Source organism: Lingula anatina, chromosome 2, assembly GCF_051362555.1.
Source record: "Lingula anatina isolate TDL-2025a chromosome 2, LinAna3.0, whole genome shotgun sequence".
Taxonomy (NCBI): domain Eukaryota; kingdom Metazoa; phylum Brachiopoda; class Lingulata; order Lingulida; family Lingulidae; genus Lingula; species Lingula anatina.
The window spans coordinates 10442881-10469789 of NC_141768.1; the positions used below are offsets into that span (position 1 = coordinate 10442881).

Sequence of the window (26909 nt, forward strand, 5' to 3'; positions counted from 1 at the left end):
TCACAAACGATCATAGTTAACACTTTCTGTAAATAGCTCCTTGTTAAATGTGCAGTTCTTTTGAAATAAAAATCCATCAAACACATCCATACAACATGAGGCTTTTGTTAAACCTTTTATTTAGATGGTGAAACTAATAAAATTCTCACCTTTGGCAAGCAGGAAGTCAGCAAACTCCTGTGATTTAGAAAAGATAGCACCCTCTGGAATGGCTGGCCCAAATGGAGGCACATCTTTGGACCTTGACACAGCCACACTGGAAAAACCAACAATAGCTATACTTACATATCATTATACAGAAAGAAATGATGTCTCTGAAATGAAATATCCTGATGTACCTGGCTCAAATGAATGCAGTAAAATATTCAGGCACATTCTGATATAATTCTGTACTGGGCTGGGTCTAAATCACACCAACATGCAGACAGCCCATTAAACTATAACCAGTAATGCAATGTAACTGTTGCAGGTGCAATGGGACATTACTGTAGTTGGCGATCTGCATAAAATTCCCAAGATAAAATCTATGTAATATTACACGTGGAATGCCACTTCTACATTTCAGGAAAGTTGGCATAAAAATATGTCTCGCAGGCCCATAATTATTATAATAATTGCCTCTTTACATTGACTTTGTTGGCTTAAGATTTCTTGGCTTAGCTTATACTTCTTTACCTTATACTTCTTAAGCTTATACAACCATAGCCAACTGAGCTGTGGACTAAATCTCAATTTTTTCAACTTAACATACCAGAAAAAGTCTTGACACCACTTATAATAATTGACACTAACATATGACACCTATGAAGCCATCCCCCAGTATTCTCCTACCTGTATCTGACATGATCAGTGTTAGGATTGTACACCTGCACCAGTATGAAGACGTGTTGGAAGTGGGAGCGGACTGTCTTGGGAGTAAAGGGGAGGGCACCTGGTTCCTGAAACACTATGGTGACTATGTCGTTGCCAATGTGGCGCTTCCTCAGCAACTGAAATAATGATAATAAATAAAAGATAATTATTGTTAATGGTATAAAGTGCCATTTACATAAATGTTTATCAGCATCATTATTTTTATCATTACAACAAGAAAGATTGTTATTTTTTTAAGAGGAATTGCTATCTAAGAGACAACATCAGTCAGCTTAGCTATATGGTTCACCTTCCTACCATTTCTATGGAACAGATAGAAAAAATAGGTTTTCGGGCATTGAATAATAAATAAATAAATAAACAATCATGGACAGCAGCTGAAAAAACTGTTATACTCTTCCTTATTGATAATAACTGATCTTGTATGTCTCATTCTACTGACTAACAATTTTTCCATTGGAAACATTTATTCGAACAAAATCAAACAAGCACCACAAATAATATCTGACTTCTCTTTGTTCAACTAAAGGACAAAAATGAAATCCACATGCATCATGGGTATATCTGCACCAAAGTAAGTGTGTATATAAAGCAGATCCCCCATGTTGTGTCTACTTGCAAAGGTTTAAATGACAGCATTTCCTTTCAGAGAGTGTGGAATGTCTAGGTATATATACATCATTATAAACATCCCCAGTCAAGAATATGATAACCAACAAGCATCTGTGCACAAAGTTCAAGTAGTTAAGGCATTCCAAAAGCTCATAACTTAAGAGCCTGGATTTGCTTACATCTCGAACTTCAGTGAAAATAATGAATGTAATGAGGGCTTTGCAAACTGTGCTGCCACATGGCACCATGTGCAGCCTGGGAAATCAATACAACCCTTCATCTCAAGGACTGTAAAAACTTGCTCTTTAAAGCTAGAATCATCTCATAAAATGACTGAAGCAATTACTTAAATGATCTTTTCTGACAATCATTATTACCCTATGGGATTGGAAGATACAGTAAATATCAACTTTTTTCACATTTTGTTTTTTTTCTGTCAATTTTTCATGAGGTTGCAGGTATAGTTTAGTTGTTTTATACTTGTATTATTTTTACATTTTAAGCCATAATGAAAACATACAGGTGTACATTATCATAGTGTTTTCCAGAGTCATGTCATTATTTTTGTTACTTTCTGAAACAACCATGTTTGCCATTGTTTCATCTGCCATTTAATGTGTCTCTATTACTAAAAAAACGTTTACACCTTTTTTTCAGAGCTATATTAGACTTCTCATTCCAACATGTCATGGACCTCACAGTTTAAAGTGGTTGACAAACAGAGAAGAAACCAATATCATAAATGTGCACTACATGAACCCAAAATCAATATGATAAGCCACTTAATCTCTCTCAGTCTCCTCTCTCTCTCTATGTGTGCGTGTGTGTGTGTGTGGCTGTGTATGTGTGTGTGTATGAAAATCAATTATTCTTATGTGAAATAATGAAAATCTCTTTGTTTAACATTTTGTCAGGGATTCTGATTCACGGAAATGTTTCCACTGAAAAAATTGTCTTTTTTAAGTCTGTATACCAATCAAGCTAAACCAACTGATGGATTGAAATATAGGAAAACTTTCTACAAAACAAGCCAGAGAGAAATTAAACTCAAGTAAAATTCATCAAGCAGTATTGTAAGAAACAAACCTCTAATTGATAAATTCAATTAAAAGCACAAGTCATACAACATAAAGAAACATCTTTACCTTGTCAATGAATCGCTTAAGCCCCCATGCATTGTTCTTACAAGCCACTAAAAGTTATACAAACTTCTTTATGCTCAACATTCATCATTAATATCCTCTACAGTCATTAATGCCCTTCACTGATTCATATATACCCTACCAAGACTCCGCATATATACTAACCTGCTGTCTGTTATTTGGTGTGTATGGCAGAAAGGTGGACACATGAAACATCACTTCATTGTTGGCATAGGTGGCATACAAAGAATGGGTGCCAGTGGAATCAGCTAGAATAAACAACAGAGAATACTAAATATACACACAAATCATCACGAATGCTTAAAACATAATTTGATGGGACTTCTGTTAAATATGTCGCTGCTTGCTTCCAAAATCCATATTCAGAATAAAAAGATGCTAAACTGATAAGAGAAATCAATGAGAATGCTCATTTTATGTACATCTCTGACTGTCATCAGGGTATTTATTATAAGAAACCTTACACATATGAGACCAACAAAAAAGATGATTACGTAAATTCCTTGTAAGTGATCTTTTCTGGCAACAACAGTGACTTAATTAACATTTGAAACTTCTAAACCACTAGGAAAGCTAGGATAATTTACACTTGGATCTGTGAACACCGTCCTCTAAGAATATCACATCAATCTGTGGCTAGGCAAATTTTATGGTGGTGTGTTATAAGACAGGTTCTCAATAAGATGTTCATAATGACATGCATATAATGACTACTCTGGACTTCAAAGTAATGATGTAGCCTTAATGATACCTGCCAACTGTAATGTTAACTGAAAAACATCCAAAATCAATATCCAACAGGATTATTTTTAAATGGAACATCTCTTCCATCAGTAATTATCTATAAATTCAGCGTCCTGTTATGTGAAAGGGAATGAGATGTCTAGCAATGACGGTAATGCAATTACTTTAGGTCCATTGATAGAGTTCAGTGCCAGAGAATACCTCCTTGGGGGAAAAAGAAAAATGCTAACGGCCCTCATTTGCCTGAAAACAACATTATAAATCAATCTACAGTTAGGATAGAGAGTGGAGAGAAAGAGAGAAAGAAATGACTTTGACTCTTCAACAATATATGCAAACATGTCGATATACCTGCTCATAATCAGAGAAGGATTGAGGATAGATGTATGTTTTTAGACCTGGCACTCCATACTTTTGTTCACCATAACTTTAGAACTGGTACTTACTTTTGTTATCCAAACCAGCCCTGTATTTCTCAAATCCTTTTAAGCGCACTCTCTGTCCAATGCAGTCTAAGAATTCATCAAAAGCTGGTCCTGCGTATTCTGTAAAACATGTTACAAATGGTAAATCAAAAATTGCTGTAAGCACATATAGCTTTTTGAGTAAATAGTTAGAACTATAGAAGTCTTAATTTTGATCCTACTGTTGTTAAGTAGTAAATTCTTTTCAACTATGGGGTTATAATAACAATTATTTTTTTTTTTATGCATATGACAAAGCAAGTGATGCTTTCATGAGATGCATAAATGTGTAACTCAACAGATTAGAAACTTTTTTCCTTTCTTTTATCCAGAACAGCATACATAACTAGGATGTTCTAGGAGCACACAGCACTATTGCTGACCTTGCCTAATTACTTACCATTATTGTAGAGCTCTTCTTCTGTAGACTGACCTGCTTTGCAATACATAACACCAATTTTGTACGTTTTTGTGATCTGAAATATAGCAAATACATGATTATTCCTTTTGAGGAATGCATATTCAAAGAATACACTTATTTTCATTATTATTTCCATGGACTTTAAAAGATGGTTTTTCAAATTTAATTAAAAGAAATGCCCCCCAAAACAGCATTTTACTATCTTTAGCTACACATATCATAGTTAAATAACTAACAGTATAACTGTTTCTCTCTCTCTCTTACAAATACAGCATAAAATATTGTCTAATGAAAATACATCAGCAGCTTAAGTACATACAAAGTTTCCCCACAGTGTAGTATTCATTATCAGATTGATTGTGGGTTTGAAGTCTTCTCACAGCCAGTCTTTATAAAACCCAACCCACCCCTACCCCCACCCCTGACCACAGGCCTGAACAGAATCCTATACTAATGGTTGAAAACTAAGTTTTTGGATGCTCTAGAAACCAGGGACAAGTGGGCAGTCCCCTTTATAATTTCAGTAATATATCACTCACCCCCTGTTCATCCAGCTTCATGAGCTGCTCAGCAGCCTTGTTCCCTGGCACAGCCTGGCGTAGACAAGACAGCTGAATCTCGGGGCACACATATTCCAGCACCTCCTTGATGGGCAGACCACGAGAACTGCTAAGACGTGAGGATGACGGAATGGCATCCTCCAAGATTGTTATCCTTAGTGTAGTTAACTGAATAAGTAACAAAAGATGCGAGGATGAAGAGTTTTGTCCTTAGAGTAGTTAACTAAAAATGTAACAAAATAAGAAAGGACATTGTGACAATTTTCTATTTGCATCCTTAATATTTACTCAGAATATCAAAACACTCAGTATTCTAAAGTATTCAGTTTTGTAAGTTTCATAGCTATGAATTGTAATTCTTAGTGTAGTTGACTGAAAAAAAAATGAGAAGGGATTTTTGTGTTTTCTATTTGCATCTTAAAACATTTACTCTGAACACAAAAATACTCAGTTTTGCACTAGGAAGTTTCATAGCTATTTATCCATTAAGGGTTTCTTCTTGATTTCAAATTAATGAGCATTTTTTCATGGTCTCCCATATAAGCAGAACTGCTGTGCTGCCAAGAAAAATAGTTGGGAGTTGCCAGGGAGGCATTTCAGATTCCACACTATAATGACTAAATTAGTTGATGTTCTCCTAAATAAACCTACCTCACAGAGTCAAGATAATAAACATAAGCTAACTTTAAGCCAGGGAATTCCATGCTGGGTCTATATTAAGAAAAATTCTTTCAACCTGGATTTAATTTTCTAATTTAGATAAAGACAGCCAATCCTTGTTAAAGGAACAGCAAGGCTGGGGTCAAAAAAGGATGTTTAAGAAACTCAACACATATGTTGTAAACACACAAAGGTTCTAGTTTATATAAACAGAGCTGTACCTTATTAACTTACCTTTTGTACAGCAACACCTTGCTGGTCCCATTTTCAGAAAAAGTTTTGGTAAAATTTTCAATGTTTTATACATCAATACCCTATTTTTTATTACAAGAAGGGTTGTCAAACCTACATGTTTTGCCCTGGATGTAGCAGTCTCCTTCAGTTTCAGGATTGGTAAAGTTTAATTTAATCATGGCACCAAGGACTAATAAACATAGGTAACTCACCTCACTAGTTCTTGCTATAACCCTGTACTGGTAGGGCTGTCCTCCCTCACCCTTGCTCTCTCTATGATCAGCTCGCTCACGTTTAATACTGAGGGCCACAGGACCTAGATTCTCATCCACCCCAAAGTAGTTCTGATGTTCTGAAAAACAGAACAATACAATTTGACAACTGGAAGTTGATAAATTTTGTATAATATCTATTTGACATCAATGTGTATTCCATGAATGCTGATATTTGTGTATTTTGTTTTATAAATGTGAAAAGTATAATACAGTGTTTCTGACCCAAAAATGTCCCCCCTCTTTTTATAATTCTATTGAACATGATGAGATATACTATTGATTTACACATCTTAAGAGTTGTAATTAAGTATTTAAGCAACAAGTTGTTGAACAATGACTCAATCTCCACTTTATAAATAAGTAATTGAGGGAATGATGCCATCTATGCACTGATGCAATTCATTTCTACTTACAAGCTTTTTTTCAACTAACCTGTGTACTTTGCAGGCTAATGACATATTTAATGCATGGTGCAGGTTTATGCAATATCTGGCATATGATATCAGAACTTATGATACTTTATGGGCTGTGTGGCAATTCAAACCTTTGTTCAGCAAATATGTGAAAAGTCCAGCACACAAGGGCATACAGGCTACATGGTGCATGAATTCAGTTATACATATCTAGGTAAACCCAATACATGGCCTAGCTGGCACCAAAGGATGTAAAGAGTGCGTGGTAGATACATTGTTTGTATATTACTGAGATGTACAGCAAATATGTGAAATATCTGGTGTATGATTTTGCACAGTATATAAAATGCATGTGGAGTAAATGTATAAAGTATCAAGCACATAAGAGCTAATAAAGGAGACATGGTATCAGATGTAGATGAAAAAAACATCACACTGGTCCTATAGGAGGTGGGGCTGTCAATAGCAAACTGGCAAAATATCAGTTACCATGTATGGGACAGAAACAGACATCATTAAATGTCCATAAATGCCTGACCTTTGACATGAAACAAACCACTACACACTTAAACACCTTATTATAAAACTAACCTGTCTCTCTCCCTGTACACTTTTGTTATCTTCATCTCTTATGTAGGTGCCTTTAGTTTCAGGTGCCTTTTTTTTTTAAGGCAAACATACATATATTAATTAATAAAAGTATAATTATTTTCAGATTTAGGGTATTAACAGTTTTATTCCTCTATCCATAAAACTGGGAATAGCATAAGATTCTGTACTCCGAAACTAAGGTGACCCATAGCCTTGATCATTTGTCTGTATACTGAATGAGTACATTGTCAGATCTAAGTTTCTACATACTAGGTCAGAGATATGTAGGAGATTACAAAGCCTTTTTCTACTTCTATGGATACATACATATACAGAGCTCTGAAACATATAAGTAAATTCTATAAAGCATGTAAGCTACCCTCTTTTTAACTAGATATACAGGGTTAAATACTTGGCAGACTATGAACAAGGAGCTTCCTCTTTAAGCATTTTTTTAAATACAGGGCCAGATGGCTGATATCTGTATAGAAGCAAACAATGCCTCGTGTCATACTCCACCCACAGTTCCTGGGTTAACCTACAACAACTATCTTTCTGCCACAAGGAACAATGCAATTATTGTTGTACAGAGTATTTACATTGACGTGTTTCCCCTCCCAGCCCTGGTTTTACAGCAGGAGACGAAGCATATCATTGCAACCCTGACAGCCCATAATTTCAAGGCATGACTTTGAAAAAAGGGAGAGAATAAAATCTGACATTTTTAGCTATAAAAACTCAAAAAGGGTAAAAAAATTGAGTTATCAATGTGATGTTATATTACAAGAAAATCAAATGCAATATTGCACTGTAGTTGAGCAAATACACACTTATCTTCACAATGCTAATGCTGACTCAATCACTATTAAATAAATAAACCATTTTAAAACTGAAAAATGCAGACCCGCAGTCTGATTCCTAAGGTCTTTGTCCTGAAAATTGCTTTTGACTTGCAAATGAAATTGGTTTTCATGTTGGCCCCTTGCTTCAGCCTCAAAATGAGCTCACTTCTAGGGTAATGCTGTGCAGCATGGCATGGGGATATCATGTTGTTTTCATATATCAGTTTCAGACAAAAATCAATAAAGTGGTCACCCAGCCATGATATAACACATAATCAGATCAAAAGTGGCAAATGGCAGCCATTTGTCCCCAATTATCTTATCTCGGCAGAATTGGATCTGGGCGGACAAAAATACTGGACTGATTGACAGCTGGCTGGAGATAATTATCGCTAATGCAATTAACTGCAATTATAATCTTATTGCAAATGGTTGATGGATAGAACAAATCTTGTACAGGTTGTGATTAATTACATCAGTGCCATGAATAATTAATTGATTACTGCATAGAGACCAGAATGGCATTCTTCAGCCACTAAGTTGAGGAGATGGCTACTATGGATATTGATATAAATTTAGAAATAATGTAAAAAAAAAAAAGAAAAAATTAGGTAGAATGCACAGCAAAGCTGAATGCTAAGTGATGCCTTGGTAGGCAAAAGAGGTTACGACCAAAAGGCTAAATATAAAAACAGATATAAATACAAAGTTCTCTGTAATACTGCAGTTTAATGTAAACTTGAGTTTAAGTGCTGTACATAAGTGCTGTAAAACCTAAAACCCGGTTTCACAGTAAACAAACAACTCCTACTTCTTAATGAATATCTTTTACATATTTCTAAGTTGTTCTTATACAGCAGGTAACTCTTTATTATGAAAACTGATGCTGTAATACATGTGGGAAAGCTTGACTTTTATGTGGCCACTTATCCTGCACTAACATTGATACATGTTCTGCAGTTGTTCAAACATTGATATTACAGGTAGCTAGCCCACCAGAAAAAATAACTCATGTAGAGAGAGATTACAGGAATGTTTCCCTTCTGAGTGGCATCTCTTTAAATAATAATAATAATTAGAAGAAGGCACTTATCCTATTTCTAATGTAAGCTGGACAGAGTAAAATGTTTGAAAGGAGAAAACAGAAGACAATGAATGTTACTTCTTTACTGAAATTTTAGTTTTCAGTGGATGGGTCATTTAGCCAAATAGGTAAATCCAACCATCCAAAATATCTATATGTTTAACACAGTCCCAATGCCAGATTTAACTAAAAACTCTAAACATTCAGATTCTAAATTCATTCACACATGTTATCAGTATAACAGGATAAGGATCCTATAATTATTACACTTGTATTACAGTATTTACAAAACAAAATACACTGCCTAGCATGTGTAAATTGTAGACAAGGAATTTAACGATTTCTCTAAGTCATTAAGCCCAGACCCTTCACATGCAAAGCCCCAATCCATCACCTTACCTTGATTGACATATTATCACCTAACAGGTAACTTCCCAACATTCTGACAAAAATGACAGTTCCAGTACAATGCACCCTGCATATCTGAGTCCTTATATGAGACCATATGCATATACTGTGACTGAGGGCAGTATCTATTTGGACTAAGGAGTCTCAGGGTAGCTGAACAGGGGCGTGTGTTCAGTTTGACCTTGTTTTTAGTAGCATTCATTCCTCTGGGAGTATAGGGCACCTTCATGTGGGCAATCAGTGGAAAGTGAATAAGGAAAACATTACTGTTTTAAGAACTGTTTATAAAAAATTGGTGTGTTTAGATTTCATTTTTATTAAGAGTATGATTTTTAACACAAAGACAAAGGAAAAGGCTGTGTTTTCACTTCACTCTCCCAATTTTAACCAGATCATGTATGTATCCCACCATGTGTCAGAAAAAGAATGGTAAGTTTATGGACAATTTGGCCCCTCTAAATAAACTTGATATGCCATATATACATTAAGAGCTGAACACATCTAACATTAAATCAATCTAAAGGATGGTGTATGGTGTAGACTATGCTCTAGAGACCTCTGATAGTAATTTTACCAGTGAGTGCAATTTCAAGGTGTAATCAGGCAGGTGGGTCAGTGAATACTTCACCACAAAGGTGTGAAATCTGTTTTTTATTATTTCAATACTATCATAACAATCTCATCCATGAATCTCTCACAACAAAAGAAATGCTGACAACGTGCAATCTTTACGCCATCACATCCAAATAACTCATAGAATTCTGAACAAGTATATCTATAACCCTTGCATGTAGGAAGAAATAGACTCCCCAGTTGTCAGTCATTAAAGAGAGCTTGAGAACTTTCTCTATCTCAAGCACTTGTGGTTTTACTGGACTTAATATCTCACCTGTACAATGGCCAGGCACAATAAGTGGTTAGGGGTGAATGAGTGTGTGTGTGTGTGGATGTTTACCATGTCAGATAGGTGTTCCATACTGATTGCCCACTGTTCTCGTACTTTCCAAGACACACAAATCACCACCCACTGAGGCAGTTTAAAACAGCAAACCCCAGGTAAACCAGCCCTGCAGTGCACAAGGGCATGACATAACTTAGCAAAGGTATGCCTTTGTGGGGATCAATGTTATGGCACTGCTCATGGCATCTTCTTCTAATACAGGTTAATCAATAACACCTGACCAGCGGAAGAAATTTATTTACCTAAGTTTTGATTGCCCTTCCTAAAATGCAATGCATATGTTAGTATTCAAAACCAACAAGTCTTAGTGCAGGTCATACCAGAATGACTTTCGTACAGTCTTTATAATAAGAGTTTTTTATCACTAGCTAAGACTTTATATTCATATAACAAATTTTTGTTCATTTTATGATCTAAGGTTTGATTATGGATAAGGTAATGGGGCAACAGAGTCACTTCCCACGTAATGGATCGCAGTTCGTGAGCTGCCAATTACTATATACTATCTGCCTCTTCTTTTCATTTTTTTCATTTATCCTTCCTCTTTGGCATTATCAAATTATTATTGTGAGTATAGGAACTGTACTTGGTTACCTAGCATGTAAATATATCCTTTGCAATATTTCACTGTACCTGGTTGTGGCCTTACATTAACTGAGAGTTACCTGACATAATTTGCCCGCATTTTAATATGTAGCACAGAAATAATACCAAATAAGTCATCAGTATTTTTTTAATATCCCAAAAGATGAAGACTCATTTCAGTTGATTTAGATCTATACTAATAATGAAATCATTTTGTTTTCTCATTAAGATCTCATTTGTATCAAAGCAGACTTACTGCTTTAGAATTTAACATGCTCTGTCAGTGTGTATACCACCTGTGTAAGGTTTTTTAGATCCTTTGTCAGGCTCAGTAATCTCCAATAGGTTCTTTTTTATATCCCATCACATTAAAAAAAGATCATGTCTATTGGGTTAGCTTCCCAGCTTGTAAACAGGCTCAGTTATGCCTTAATACAAGTTACTTCCCAGGATCTTTAATTCAAGTCTTATCTTTACCACCTGAACACTGGGTCGACATCTTGACATATGACTGCAAATGTATTCTTTTCTGTCTGACACTAAAGGACATTTACTAGTTAAGATGGTCATTTCATATAAACAACTGATATATACTGTATTGCTCTGGGTATAACATTACAATATCTGTTTTTGTTATTGACAATGCATTGGGGGGAGGGGGGGGGGGCTTATGTTGAATGTCAGGCAGTTAAAACTTATCTTTTTGCCTATCTTTCCTGCAGCTTCAGACATACATTCTGTACGTACATGTATTTCTCATTTAGTTTCCATATATCCTAAGCACCTCTATAATGTCTTATATCACTTAATATACTTCCATTTATGGACTTTCATGTAAGGAAAAAAAATCTTGGAAAACCTAAAACCAGCATGATATTTATCAATGAAGCAACAGTGTATTCATATCATAACTCTTGGAAATGCTTCAAAATTGAAATACTTGAGAGAACATTTCACACTGTGCGGTGCCTCTTAAATTTTCTTCCTGTTAAGAGAGATCTTGATGAAATGCTAAGCAGCAAACCCTTGTGCATCATTAAGTCTGATAAAAATACTGACATGAAACCTTGACTGTAAGCACAGATCATATTTGGCATCAGCATATTAAAAGCTTGCAGGAATAAACATGTCAGGAAGGGATCTTTGATGTACTCACTTTAGAATAATTTTGCTGAAGCAAAATCAATTTTTGACTAACCATCTAGAATTCAAGGAAGAAACATTAAATGTCTTTTATTTTTAGTCCCTACTAAGATTTGGCAAGCTAGTTAATGTGAAATCTCCAAGGTGTCTGGATGCAAATTATCAGACACATGTTAGAAAATTCTATAGCCAGAAAAGCATCCAAAGTGCACACCTCCACCTATTCTCATTTTTATTAATTAATTAAATGATCCCCACCAAAATCTAACCAATTATATGTTAGCTTATTTCTGACCTCTACTGAAAATTTTATCAAAATCCATCCATAATTTTTTAAACCTAGGTTGTTTGCCAACAAGGGCAAAAACGTAACCACCTTTGTTGAGGTTATATGGCAAGATGGTCATATTTTGTGAATAGCATTATCATGAATTACTAGAACTTAGCATCACTCAGTCTTGTGACAGTATAGAATCAAGCAGATGCAAAGGATTGCTCAAACCCATGCTATAAGTATATATGTACAAAAGTTTCTCAATGTACATCTCTACACAGTTTAGTCTAACTTAATGCAATGTCATGGCATCTTATCTACGCGGATGTAAAAACAACAACAACAACAAAACAATAAAAGCAAGGAAGAAAAAATGACACAAAGACCACATTAAGGAACTGAGAGGTTTAGTTTCTAATAATACACTTACCTTGGTTATAGAAGAAGTTTCTATAATAGAAAGCACCATGGTCTAAATGTTCGATTATATATCCTCGGTGTGCCATGATTGATGGTTCAGTTTCACCATCAGGTAACTTAGAAACATCCAAAATGGCCATCCCACTACAGGCTGGGGGACGCATCATCATATGGGAGTTAACATTGCGATTGCCTAGCAGCTGCTGGACGCGTCTTTGTGCCGTGCTCTGCGTCAAGCTTATCATGCGCTCTTCCTCCCCACCTAATTCATTGCGAAAGAAGGAGCAGCTAAGCACCAGTTCATTGCTCCGTCCATCCCCATCATCAGAATCATCATTGTCTGATTCTTCAGATTTATCGCCACCATTTTCTTTCTCCTTGTTCTGGCGCTGAGCAGAGGCAGCAGATGCCCCAGTTGTCGTATTGCGTCTTTTGCGTATTGAATTCCTCCTCCTTACCACTTCAACGAAATTAACTCCAACGCTCTGACAGTCATAATGCGTCAAGGCTTTGCGTCGTAAGTATTCCTCTGTACTATACTCAAGCTCTGATGAAGAGTCTGAAGTCTTGCTTACAGTTTCGGCGACATCAGTTTTTGTACCTCTTAACTTTCTAAATAGTCCCGCTCCGTCTCCTGACACAGACTTTGCCCTTGGCTTTCTCTCTTTGGTGACACTTCTGGCTGCAGGGAGTTTCCCTGTAGGACTCTGTGCCCTCTCTGGGGATTTCTGATCCACTGGGACTGAACCATTAGCCACCTTAGAGGAAGATGCTCCCCCAGGGTGCTGTTGCTGTTGTTGCTGTTGAGACAATTGTTTAGTGGGAGTAGTCAAATCCAACTTACCCCTTAGCACCTCATGAATCTGTGGAGGTGCAGGTGCCCTCTGATCAAAATTTTCAGGCCTAAAAGAACTCAACATTTCAAAGAAGCTCTCATTCCCTGCATCAACAATGTCTAGAGAATTTGCACTCCCATAATTCCTTCTCAGTGCACTCTGATGGTGCCCTCCTGTGCGATGGTGGTCTGAATAATCTACCTGGTCTATATCCAGGCTGCTGTTACTTCTATATAAAGTACCACTGAGAGAGGAATTCCCAGACCCACTATGATAGCTAATACGGTGAGGACTGCTGTGTTCCTGGTGATGCTGCTGAAGGAGAGGCTTCTGCCTGGTTATCCCTACATTCACCTGGCCAGGAAACGACAATCCTTGGCCATGATAACTAGCCAGGATTTTTTCATTGTATGAATTTCTATGGTCCAACACCCCAGGTCTTATTGCCTTAGCTCTCTGGAATGTGTCTGGGCCAGTGTTATAAGAGTCTTGGATGTGATGCCTATCATCGTGAGCTGTACCATTCATCCTGTTATATGAATGTATGGGGTTCTCACCTGTGGAGCTGGCACTGCTTTCGCCAGAGGTGTTGTGGGATCCCACTGAGCGAGGGTAGAAGTCTACCCCTCCCACAATACCACCCCCTCCCCCCTGGTAAGCTCTCTGTCTTATCGAATCCAACACTGGGTCTGGGCGTTTGTTAGAGCCCAGGATATGCTGACTACTTCGTTCAGAAGTATTTCGTGAAAATTGGCTTTCAGTGGCCATGGTTAAAATCAAGTAACACGATTGTACAAGAGTTGTTTTTTTTTTTTCCTTTTTTAATATTCACTAAAAGGGCTTCTCAGCTGTTGCTACCTTCTTGAATTAAAATCTGTATAACAACAAATGGCAGAATAAAAATCCATCCTTTCCAACCTTCACTTTTTCTACATTTTTCCCTTTTTTCTGTCTGAACCAGAGGTATCCTTCTAAACTCATGTACTAGTAGTCCATGTATGTAGCATGTTCTCCAATTAGAGCATAACCAAGAAAGCAGGCAAGCCAATCCTCTTCTTCATTTTAGGAAACAGTCTGAAAATATAGAAAGTTACATAATATAGAACAAGACACATGCAGAAGATCTCAGGTATATTACTAAGATTAGTATTTACAATTCTTTAAGCTCTTTTCTCTCATTAGTGGAATTTTGAATACAGATACTTGTAAGATCACAGTCACATGTGCAATATCCCAGATTATAGAACCAGATTTATAGCAGGCAGACTCCACCTATCTGTTCTACTGTAGAGAAACTGGAACGAGAATAGAAGCAACTAAACTACAAAATGCATCATCTGTTCACATAGAATCTTGGTATTACAACTGGGAAAATAACGAACAAAGCCCATAATTAACCTTCCGTGCAAATATCATAGGAAGTATGACAGCCAACCAACAGAAGCTATTGAATATTAACTACATTAATAGTATCATTTATGGATGAATTATGAATACACAGCTGCTGAAGATCAAGTTCAAAGATAAAGGCAAGTAAATGATATTGAGGAAAAAAAGGCCAGACTGCTGTATTTTTTAAAATTAGCATTAGACAAAAGCCGCATGCATTGGCAAGAGGGCTTTCCAGCAATGAAAATGAGACTATCAAACCTTAAAGGATCAGTGATGCATTTTCCCCTAAGGATGCATAAAAACAGACTAAGCAATCTCAGTGAACATGCAATGCTGTTTTATGAATATTCCCGACTTTTAAGTGTAATATGAGCCTAAGGTTACAGATGGAGGTCAAAGATGAAACTGGGATGTGCAGACACATAAATGTAATCTTAGCACACAAATGTCTGTTCTTTTTTACACTTCCTTTTTTTTGGGGGGGGGCAAAAAAAGTAATATCTATTTAAAGGAAATGGAAGTGAAAATAAATGGAGGTGATGATTAAAGCACCAAAGAAAATGAGACAAGACATTAGTTTGGGATTTTGAGAACTTTTCTCTCCAAAGGGCAACAACAAACAGGGGCAACAACAAACAAAGACATGCACATATTTGAATAATAAAAAGCCTGCACATACACATGCGTGCAATGGCATGTTTACACACTTGCACGTGCACACACACACAATCCAATTTCTTTCAGAAGGTAAAGTAGCCACATTGAAGTAAATTCAAGTAATAATAAAAATTTTACATAAACATTTGTTTACAAGTCCAATCAATTTTATCATATATGTATTTATATATAACGTCTCTTATCCTCATAATTTATCCAATCATAACCAGGCCATCTGGCATTTGAAAGTAGAAGGTAAACAAGATAAGCGTGGAGCTCCCCCACCCTTAGTAACATCCCCATCCCATGGCCACCTGGGGTAAGAGACTAGGCTGTATGTCAGACAGATACTTATTATAAGACAGTATAAGCTAACACACTGAAGTCTTGGCAGTTTGTATACAAACACACATAGGGAACAGATGCTCCTGATTATACTCCTGACATTTGGGGAACACCTTGTTCCTTTAATCTAGTTATATTAAGTATGGTTTAGACACCATACTAAAGACTGCTTGTGATCCAGGTTGTTTCTCTAACAAGACTCTTAACAGGTAACGCTTTGCACATGCCTCATCTATTTACCTTTTGATATCATATCATTTTTGAATAACCACATGACATTTCATGATAATCATAAAGAGCAATAACTATGCAGTCTTTTTTTATGCTGCTTAACAGTATTTCATTTTGATATATTCCAATCACTGTGAGTAAATGGACCTCCAGTCTGTCTGCTCAGCATGCCCATCTCAGTCAGCATGTACTTACTGCCAGGAAACTAATACTTTCAGTGGACATACCTGAACTTTCAGAATGTTTCCTTTTCAGACCAATAAAACATTTTAAGATCTTTTTTACACAGAAGTATGAGAGTGTTCAGGATCTCTCTCTCTCTCTCAAGGTCTACATTTGAGAATCATAGTTTAGATACACCACTGCATAAAATGCACCTTATTTTAAATCAATCTCAAATCCACAAATGTTTCAACTCTCCATGGTATTTTCTTTTAACAACCTCCAATACCATCAAGACTCTTCCATTCCCAGAACATCAAAGCAATTCATTTTTCTCCTTCACTCATTTGCAACACTGCACTTGGTTATTTATATCATCAGAAACTTGCTGACTTTTTAAACTCTTTGTATCATTATTTCCCGTCAAACAATCCTGGAAGCAATCTTTTAAACCACTTAATAGCACTGATACAGACATTATAGTTTTATACTGACAGAAGAATGCAGCATTCATGATAAATGGGAGTTTGAGGTAAACCACTGGAAATACATATAACTGTATTGTCAACTGCCTCTTTTTCACTCTGTTTATCTCAAGGGTTTAGAGTAATCTAAAGATACAATTAATTCATACAACCCTTCAGACAGGTCTTGCCGTACTTGAAAATGATTAAGAAGAAAAAGGATAAAAACGCCACGCACCTTTTTTTATACAATCTCATCAGAATTCTTTTAAATGGCTTATATACTGTATTGCTTCACACTGATCTACTTCTCTGTTGCATGTTTTAAAGCTGACCATCTGGTACTGGTGTTAAAAACATGGGTGTGTTCCTCTCTTCACATCACTCTTGTGGCAACACAACAGACTCCTTATACTAAATCCCCTTGCAAGCAGCCTGGATCATCCAATATGTGCCTACTGTATTGCACATCACGACCAGCCACAGATGTGAGTAACACTGACAGCTTTCATTTTTTAACTTGATTTCCCACAATTGATTATCTTTTAGTATATCTACAATGTATGCGTCTCCTGAGAGGAAGCATTTTCTCCGTGGGAAGGCAGTGGCACACTGCAACAACACACATATTCCGAGCTATATATCATAAATAATGTGACAGCAAAGAAAAAAAAATAATAATAATCCAGGACAAGCAAGGAGGAAAAGACAAAAGAAAATGTAATAAGTTAGCTTCTTATTATGGTTGTTCATTCAGATTTAAAGTTTGTTTGTTGTTCAAATCCATTCAACAACTAAGTGGATTTTTTATAGTATGTCTACAATTCAAACACAAGTAAGAAGAAAACAAAAATATATTTTTGATCTTAGCATGCCTGGCTGTCAATTTGCCCACAAAAAAAAAAAAAAAATGCAAACCTCATAATTCAATCCTGCCTCAGATTTGTAGCCTAATTCAACTAGAGATGGCCGACCTCTCCGAACTACACCACCTTCCACCTTATCAAATTGTCAGGTTCAATATCCCTGGCAGAAAAGATGATCCTTCTGAAAAGTATAGGACACATCTCATATTTCTTCTACCACCTATTCCCTGGAATTTCTTCTGACACAGACAAACAACAATAACATGCAGCTGAGTTACCAGAGCTGGTTCGTTTCAGCAACTCTTCTCTGGTTCCTAAGCAAATTATCAGAAAAGGTAAAATCAATGTTATTCTAAATAGGCATCAACCTGGTCTTAAGTGGCCATGCCCCATTAAAGACACATCATGGACTGAGTCACTTATCTTCTCTAGCTGGGAAAGCTCCATTTCTCAATGGCTCACACTTATATTTATGGACATACATTCACAAATGCTTTAGCTTGCTTATTCAATGACCAATGATGTCCGAAACAGTTTAAAATATCTGCATATGTGCATGCACTTTTATCTACACTTGTGCAACCATTTTTATTAATTACTATGTTTCTTACCTGGCACCACCTTGTATATACCAGGTAAGAAACATGGCCTAGCCATGGAAATGGATAGAAAAACCACATGTTTAATAAATTGACAATAATATAATGCTTATTACACAGCTGGGTATTATACAAAGATTGATCTCTTTTTACTTGTATAAATGTGGAGAAGACTCCACATAGAAAATTACCTGCTCTATCATCATAATGATGTTCACCTATGAAATGTCCACCTGGACCACAGATTTTAAATTGTACAGAGGCTAGGCCATGTTACCAACTTAATACCCAAGTTAAAAGCTCAAAATACATTCCAAGCTCTGTAGTCACCTTTAATCAATGTCTTTGTTTCATTCAAATGTGATTAATTAAAATCCACCCATCCACATTGTCCCTGAATCGGTGAACACTTCATCTTTGATAGGGGAAACTCTTCTTCTGAGCTGTCTCTAGATTTTATCTAACACAGTGGAAATGAAAAACTTCCAGTCAGGAGGAAATCTTTCCTCTCACACATAATACTACAGCAATGTAAGAATATGGAGGTCCATAATTTATAGAGTTCATATGCTGACATACACAGGTTAGCTATTGAACTGGAGAACGGTCTATTATGTATAGATCTAGGCTGAACATTTTTCTTTGTAAAACCTAAATTACTGTTCTGATCATTAAATATATATTGCTTTCCAATCTAAAAACTACAGCAGATGTCATGATTAATGCAGATGAAATGACAATTTAGAAGGTTGTAACAAATGATGTCTTAAAAACAGTCAATATTGACCAGTAAACACTACAGCCACAGGTGGACATAGTGGTCTAGCCATAAAACAAGTCAAGTGGGAATGTAATCATATAGTTTTCTCAATTTTTCGCACCGTTTTTCCCCCAGTATTTAGTGCATATATATGCCCAGGTGTAAATTATTCTTCTTTAACACTGGCACCTAGCCTGGGCTTGTCTAGCTCTGGGAGCTAATGGGAAAACTTTCACACACTGCGCTATGCTATCTCACACTGTGCACCAACAAGAGCTCAGCTGATCTATAGTGTGGGTTGACAATACAACACTATATCATGCAATTTTACAACAATAGATACTCCTACCACACATCTAGATGTAATGCGGTAAAAGTCAATTGACCTAAATAGTAAGCCACATTTATATATCAATCCCCCCTCACCTAACAATCTTGCAGGTAACCTACCTCGGTGACTTTAACCCCTCTCTATCCCTTCACAATCACAAGCCATCTTTAACCATCAGAGTTTTACCCATATGGTCAAATTATAGGTTGTGAATTTCTGCATGAGGGAAGCTGAAGGGATCTGGATAATAATGCACCCATGAACTTCCAACCAGCAAGCCTAGTCTAACCTACCTGGTGCAGTATTTGCATTGGTGTCACCTCTGCTCTGTGCCGTGTGACTGAGGAGACAGTGATCCTCCAGACGCACACAAGTTAACAGTCCCGCATTTGAATGGAACGTCTTTGTTGTGTTATTGTACTGGAGGGGGGAGAGCACACAGGACTGTTGCTGGCCTAGCTCCCCTTTTGCTCCTCTGCTGTGTACTCAACTCTCACCTTATTGAAGCCTTGCCCAGTCTACTGAGGAGCTCTCGCCACAGAAATCGAGCACGCACAAAAGGCGAATATAACGTTGAGTCCAAATCAGCCTCCGTGCAATGCAGACCGTTCACAGCAGGCACAAAAGCCACACAAAACACCAGCGCTGTTGTTTTGAAATACAACACAGACTCTATGAGTGAACTGCTTTGTGTTCCAGTGTTGTTATTTGGAGTGAGAGTGAAAAGAAGCTAATGTTATTGCCTGCCATATAGATTGGACTTCCTTCCCTATAAACACAGGGGCTGCTGAAAGACTTGTAAACTGCCATTCTAAAACATTATAATGTGTAAAATGAATCCCTCCTATTGCCTTATACAGCAAAAGTTAAAAAACCACAACATATATCAACAGTCAACAAGCCTTTAAATGCACTGATTGGCCAAATGACTTATTTTCTTATGAAAATAATGAACCAAATGAAAAAATATACATAAAAAAAATTACTGCTGTGCTTGCTAAAATGTCTCCCTCAATATTTGTTCCCTTGATACAATTGCAATATTTTTCTGTTCTACTGATAAACTAATTGCATGTCTTCAAGATAATTATGATCTTATATGGTATCTTGGTCTGGACTCTGGGCTAATTAAAAAAAAAAAACATTATCATTCTTGGTTGCCAATCCTACATGTCAGCTATAAATTTTCAAAAAAGGTTCCCCTTCTTAGAAATAATCTATTCACACAAAGCTCTCAAAGTCATTTCCACAATTATTCCATGATACAAAAGCTTTAGCTTAACAATATCAGAAATAAAAGAAAAAAATGAAAAAATTCTTGATCAAAGACCATTAGTCTACTAATGCTGTATATTCCCATGCTGCTATTTTAAACCACAATACCCCAGGGCCATGCAGTGGAACAAACACATGCACCAATTACAGCCTTCCATCAATAACTTCAAACTATCTCCAGGCAAAAACAGGCCAGTCGAAGATTTTGATCAATGACACTGCTGCAGAAACGTGCTTCTAGCTGTGAAGAAAATACAGACACAGGAGAAGGAAAGAGACGCCAGTGATTGATTTGGAATTATTTTGCAAGTGCCTGGTGGGAAGTAATAGGTCTTCCATGACATCGGTTACAAAGTTAATATTCTTCATAAGGTTGGGCTGCCCTTAACTAATATCATCTTTGTTGACAACTCGTCTCAAATTTTAAAGTAGGATGATTTGTATAATTTCTAAGTAAAAATCACCTTCCTCAGTACCTGCAGAGATGCTGAGCATTTAATTCAAAAGGATTTGGTCTCAGTCAATACAAAAAAAAAAAACATTTCCAACTGCACTGGATTCTGGAACATCAATGAAAACTTACCTTTAAAAACCAAGTGTAATTCAAAATTAACTTCTGTTCTTGAGAAATGCCGGATAGGATATGTCATGGTAAAAACACAACACCTATGATTAAGACTCAGGAAGTGAAAAGACCTATTAACCATTATAACCCACAGTGTCCATCCTCCTATCACATATGGTCAGCAAACTGACCATATCTAATGGACCTGGTATGTAGATTATGGATAACTCAGGTAGATGATAACCCCCTGTGAACATTCTGACCTCAACACAAGTCCTTTAGTCACAAGGTCACAACAAAATGGCTTATGTCACCTCTCCTGGCTTATGGCCCAGCAGTTCAAATACAAGATCCGTTACCAATATCAATGGTTTGCTAAGTTTAAAGCCAAATACCAACTATTGACAAATAAATCAAGGATATTTGAAAACCAAATCAATACATACCACAGGTGCTAAGAAAACTATGGACCTTAATTTGGCTGTTGTCAATATGCTACATAAATATATCACTTTAATATGGAGTATCTGTCTTTTTCAGTTAAGGGTTCTTACCCTTAAAGACACAAACATTTTTGTCTGGCAAATATTTACCATGTACGAAACACCAGGCTTAAACAGTGAATTGGGGTTAGCCAAAAAAGGTCATCCAATATATATTGATTGGTCATCACAATAGTTACAGTCTGGTCTCTAGTTTGTGGTCTGGTAATTTGCCAGATTTTTAATCATCAGGCTGCTCATTTTATAGGACAATGAACCTATACCTAACCATAAACTGATAATACTCTTAATACAGTCTATTGCACTAATAGAAGCTGTGACCAAGGTAAAGGATGGCATATCCAAAAAGGGTTTAACCTTTCTAGCTATGTGTACAAAAATAGTTTAAACAAATAAGTTTGATGTTATTGTTTTTTAATAACATGGGTGTTAAATTTCAAGAGTAACACAAAGAATAAAGGATAAAGTATGAGTCATGCGAACAACCAGCAAAGGTGGCTAATAATACCTTATACAGTATTTAACAGATCACTGAGCACTGAAAACTTCTGATTCTTTTCATGTATGCTTTTCCTTTTTTTTCCTTTTTTTTTTTTGAGGTTTTAAACCTGGATTCAAAAAATGTTGTAGTTTTAGCTCCCTCAGCAATATTATCCAAAGGAGATAAAATCAAATTGTATCATTTAGTGATAAAAAATGATATGAGAACTTGGATCATTGCCTCTAATTCTTGTTAGACTGAGGAACATGGAATGCTAAAGGAATATGAACCTACTTGAAAACAAACTTATAGATACACTTCACAAGACTGTATGAGATGAAGTGTGTAGCATCTGACTTATTTTCTACAGTTACACCACAGAAATATACAAGTACGTACAAAGACTTCAGAATCATTACATATATAAACACAAATCAAATAAGAACCGTGCCGTTTTTGGTATAATTCTTAACTCAAGATGACACACATAAATGCGGGTTATCTAGAATACTATTCAACAGTATACAGGCTAGTGCATAAATCACAATGCAAAAAAACACTGATAAAACATACATGTACCTGCTGCAAGCCTGTCCTATCAACCTTATAATTAACTCTTATTCTTGTCTTGATGAACTGACCAGCCTACAGGAAACTCCACCCATTATGAACGACTTGGCTTGGTCACCAAGATAAAACCAATGGATATATATACAAGAAATGGATATACAAGAAACTCAAATATCACAGTTATCCATAGGACTTTAAGAAAGTGGTCCCAACACTCTAAAACTCTCAGGGTCAGGGTCAGACAGAAATTGAAAGGGTATTAAGATCAAAACCAATTCACTGTGACTTAAATATTTAGTGTCACACAAATGCTCTAATATCAAGTTATGAAATTCAGGGTGAAACACATACATTTTCACCTGGATAATGCTGCACAACACCTCTGTACTACATGTGGAATATTCAGTACAAAAGTATATGACTGTGGATGTGCAATTGTAAATCTACGTATTTAACTTGAAGGACATCAAAATATAGCCATGCTTTCAGGTTGTATATAAGTGAACAATCAATTAATATGATTCCGGTTGTATTTCCTTCGACTGCTGGCTTTTATTTCCTTTTAGTGACATATTACAGGATCAGTCCCTTTTTATATCAGCACTAAATGCTGTAGCAATGTTCTGACCTAAACCCTTTGACAATTTACTCTATTTTGAAGGGCTTTATCTTCAAATGGTCATAAATATCCTTCTTAGTATTTGACCTACACTGAGATGTTACTACAAAACTGAACCCAACAGACATTAACTTCCCATGGCCAAGCTCAGCATCGCTCTCTCTCTCTCTCTCTCTCTCTCTCTCTCTCTCATGCTTCAAGTATATCCAAGGAACATGTATCTTCTCTATCTTTTGCACTCTCTAAATACATACACCAAAGTCCAGTTTTGCACAATGTCTCCATATCTATATGTCCTGTCAGTAATGGTCTAAGTAATATGTGTGAAGTGGCAGAAAAGTGGAGGATACAAATGGTATGGGACTGAGGTGCTTTGAATGTTGTTGCTCCAAATAATGACCCCCCCCCCCCACTAGAAATTTCAACCAATACATAATGCTTTTGTACTTACCCATCTAGGTTATGCAACAGCTAAGGAACCAAGATATAATGCACCTTAAGGACTGACAAACATACCTATTTACCTCTTCACGTGTCTTTTTTTGTGATGGAATTCCCCTCTATTCTTAAGATACAAATGTACATCTGTTTTCTTTCTCATCAGCCAGAACACAGCAAGATTACACTGAAACGACATGAGAGAAACACGACATGAGAGAAACACGTGTGCAAAGAGGGTATGGTATCAAGAATTCCACCAGGAATCGTACAAATACCTCAAGGATATAATCTTTGGGCATCTCATTCTTAATAAATTAATAAATATCAACTGCAAAATAGTACACAATGACTGATCATGTTTTTACCTGAAATTTCCTGAACAAATTACTCAGATAAATAAGGGACAGTCAACTTATTGTCAGTTTAAAATATCACCAATTTCAAAACTCAAACTGCCAAACTTCTTGTGGTGGTATAAGTTTCACAAAGAAAATTGAAGATTACGGTGTTTGCTAAATATGTGTGCTGCAGTAAGCGATAAACAGGAATTCTAAAATTACAAATCTGCTAACTGTGCAATTCACCAAGATATCTCAAACAAAAAAGTCAAACCATACAATAATATTATTTTTCATTCAACTTAAAAAAGTGTAATGGAGGTAGTATTTATAATCATTGGAGATTTCATTCTAAAAGCTTCTTTGGTTGGTTACTCCTATGTTAGACATTTTCCCACTGAAATTCTAAATAGATAAATAAATCCCATTAAACTCTCAAGATTTTCATCAGAAAATATCCATCTTGTTTAAATCCAAAATAAGTTGTGACATCAAGGTTAGAGGGTCAGGGAAAAAAACTATCTGGTCTGATAAAGTCAGAGACGTCTTAATATATGTCCCTAGCTTTAGGGGAGACAAAGAAGAGCCAGAATTATCCAGGGGCAATCACAAAGATACATATCAAAATAACCACATACCACACCAGTTCCCATGTATAAGCATTCATCATACTGTCCTTTGGGAGTAAATTTCTATTTTATCATTTTTAAGCTGCACATGCGAAGACAGTAAAAATCATACAAGATGCATTCATATAAGCATGTGCATTACAACATCTGAAAACCCATACATCACATTTTCTATTTATAATTCTGTATTTTTTTTTTACCAGAAAGGGATGTTTTTCTTGTGTTATGCCACTTCTGTACTAAAACTTGATATCAAATAAATTGAATGATGTTAAAACATTAAGAAGAGGTCTATAAAACTTTTCACATCTCTCAACAGTAACTATTCTAACATGTATGAATGGCTATGCTAAGTACCGTCTTACACAGATGATGAGTTAGCAATGTCCATAAGTAACTGAAACGTCCATATGAATCACACACGTTTGCAAACTTTATTTGACAAGTTGTACAGCACACCCCTATAGAAAATAAATTCAACACCCCATACAGCACGCTCACTGCTGTACAGAAAATATCTCTTCAAATAACATATGAGTGTTGAACAGGCTAAGGCTGACACTTTCCTTCAACAATGTCACATTCTTTTTCTTTTATAGGCCAAGAAGCATATTGGAAGGTTTTTGTTTCATGAACATTGGAGATCACTTTCAAAATATAAACTCATAAAGCAATAAGTTTTTGGAAGTTTTAAGTTGCAGAGCATTAACAAATCAACAAAAACCTAGCTTCCAATTTAGTAAAAGGGAAATGAAAGATGTGACAGGACTATAAAACAATCAACAGAATGTATAAGTTTCCAAAAGGGTTCTGATAAAAATGAAGAGACTGAAGACTTTATAATCATTTGGTGCTTTTGGGCTCAGCTTGTTGGGCTGAACTAGGCATTATCACATACATCACCAACAACCACAAAATATATCTGCAATCCCTAAAAGTGACACTTCTTAATTTCCTGTTTTTAATATGTGCACTTCCTATTATGTAGAAATCTTGTTATTAAGTAACATCCCAATATCAATAAAACAGGAAAGGATATTGAAATTTGGTACTAAAATAACAATTACACATCCCACTGTCACAGAATCTTCTTATTTAAAACTTTCAATATTCTGACAGTGTATGAGTCGGACATTAAAATATGATTATAAATTAATTCAAATAGCACTGACACTTAACAGACTTGAAGACAGTTCCAAGTTAAACTGATATTACACTCACTAGCTTTGGATATGGCGATATGTTTAAATACTTCAAACTTGAAAACAATTTTTTTCTGGATCTCCACTATCGAAAACTAACTAAACACACATCTGAACTTGCAGTTGCACTTGCAACAGTACAGTAAAAAAACAAATGTAATTTGTCATTTTATTTTACAATGTCCTTATTCAATGACTTAAAAAAATGAGTATAAGACAAGAAATCGTCCCCATGGTATAATGCAGTTTTAATATACTAACTAACACACAGTAGTCAGCTGTCATTGCTAAATTGTCATTTGGTTTGGGAACTCGAGATATGATTAGATTTGAAGCAACAACGGCAAGTATTAAAGCAGTTGACGTTTGGAACAAACCAAGTTGTTTAAAGTCGAATTCAAATTAAGGACCTTTCCCATGATAAAACTGAGTTATAATTATCTACTTACCTTTCCTGATTTCTTGTTTGATGACCAGTAAACACGCTTTAGAATGTCGGGTACCGCTTCCAGTTACTCCACAACAAGTTGAAGACAGTCGAAAATAAGTACTGTATGGTCACGTGATATTGTACGTCATACACTTGGAATGTTTATCGTGATTGTGCTAGCGGAGACAAAGAGCAGCTGTGGCATTCCATTCCATCTTTAAAAGTTGGTAAATTATACGCATATCTCGTTCTTAGCTTTAGGAATTAAATCACACCGCAAGAAGGTGGATTTTTTCAAGTATATGATAAATACATTGAGTAAGTATCAAAAGATTTATATTTTTGAAAGACGTTTATCGGGGCAAATGAGCAACCCAGCTCAACTACCAGTATTTGACAACACCCCAAGAATTTATTTCAAATACCTAAAGTAAAATTAGATTATTCAAACTCACCAAGTTTTTCATAGGGTCCGGGAGCACCCCT

The 26909-nt window shown here is 36.1% G+C and overlaps 2 protein-coding genes across 11 annotated transcripts in view; one reads left to right on the forward strand and one right to left on the reverse strand.

Annotated features, from left to right (window-relative positions):
* The window catches only part of LOC106176958 (signal-induced proliferation-associated 1-like protein 2), a 51160-nt gene extending 24554 nt beyond the window's left edge, over positions 1-26606 (reverse strand). For 3 of the 10 annotated variants that reach the window (XM_013559554.2, XM_013559555.2, XM_013559550.2), the window contains exons 1-10: positions 26443-26600; positions 23900-24008; positions 12738-14637; positions 5944-6083; positions 4817-5005; positions 4257-4332; positions 3839-3937; positions 2793-2896; positions 832-989; positions 150-256 (exon numbers count right to left, since the gene is read on the reverse strand). In XM_013559554.2, coding sequence (XP_013415008.2) covers positions 150-256; positions 832-989; positions 2793-2896; positions 3839-3937; positions 4257-4332; positions 4817-5005; positions 5944-6083; positions 12738-14331 — 2467 coding nt within the window. In that variant the 5' untranslated portion in view covers positions 14332-14637; positions 23900-24008; positions 26443-26600. Of the gene's footprint in view, positions 1-149; positions 257-831; positions 990-2792; positions 2897-3838; positions 3938-4256; positions 4333-4816; positions 5006-5943; positions 6084-12737; positions 14638-17052; positions 17219-17732; positions 17862-19489; positions 19622-19663; positions 19886-21228; positions 21397-23899; positions 24009-26442 lie in introns of those variants that run through there. The other 7 variants (XM_013559552.2, XM_013559551.2, XM_087005007.1 and 4 more) reach the window with 7 other exon arrangements.
* A 37-nt stretch (positions 26607-26643) lies between these two features.
* The window catches only part of LOC106176960 (uncharacterized), a 28786-nt gene continuing 28520 nt past the window's right edge, over positions 26644-26909 (forward strand). Inside the window, exon 1 of the mRNA XM_087005000.1 lies at positions 26644-26741. The gene's annotated coding sequence lies outside the window, so the exon portion shown is untranslated. The remainder of the gene's footprint in view (positions 26742-26909) is intronic.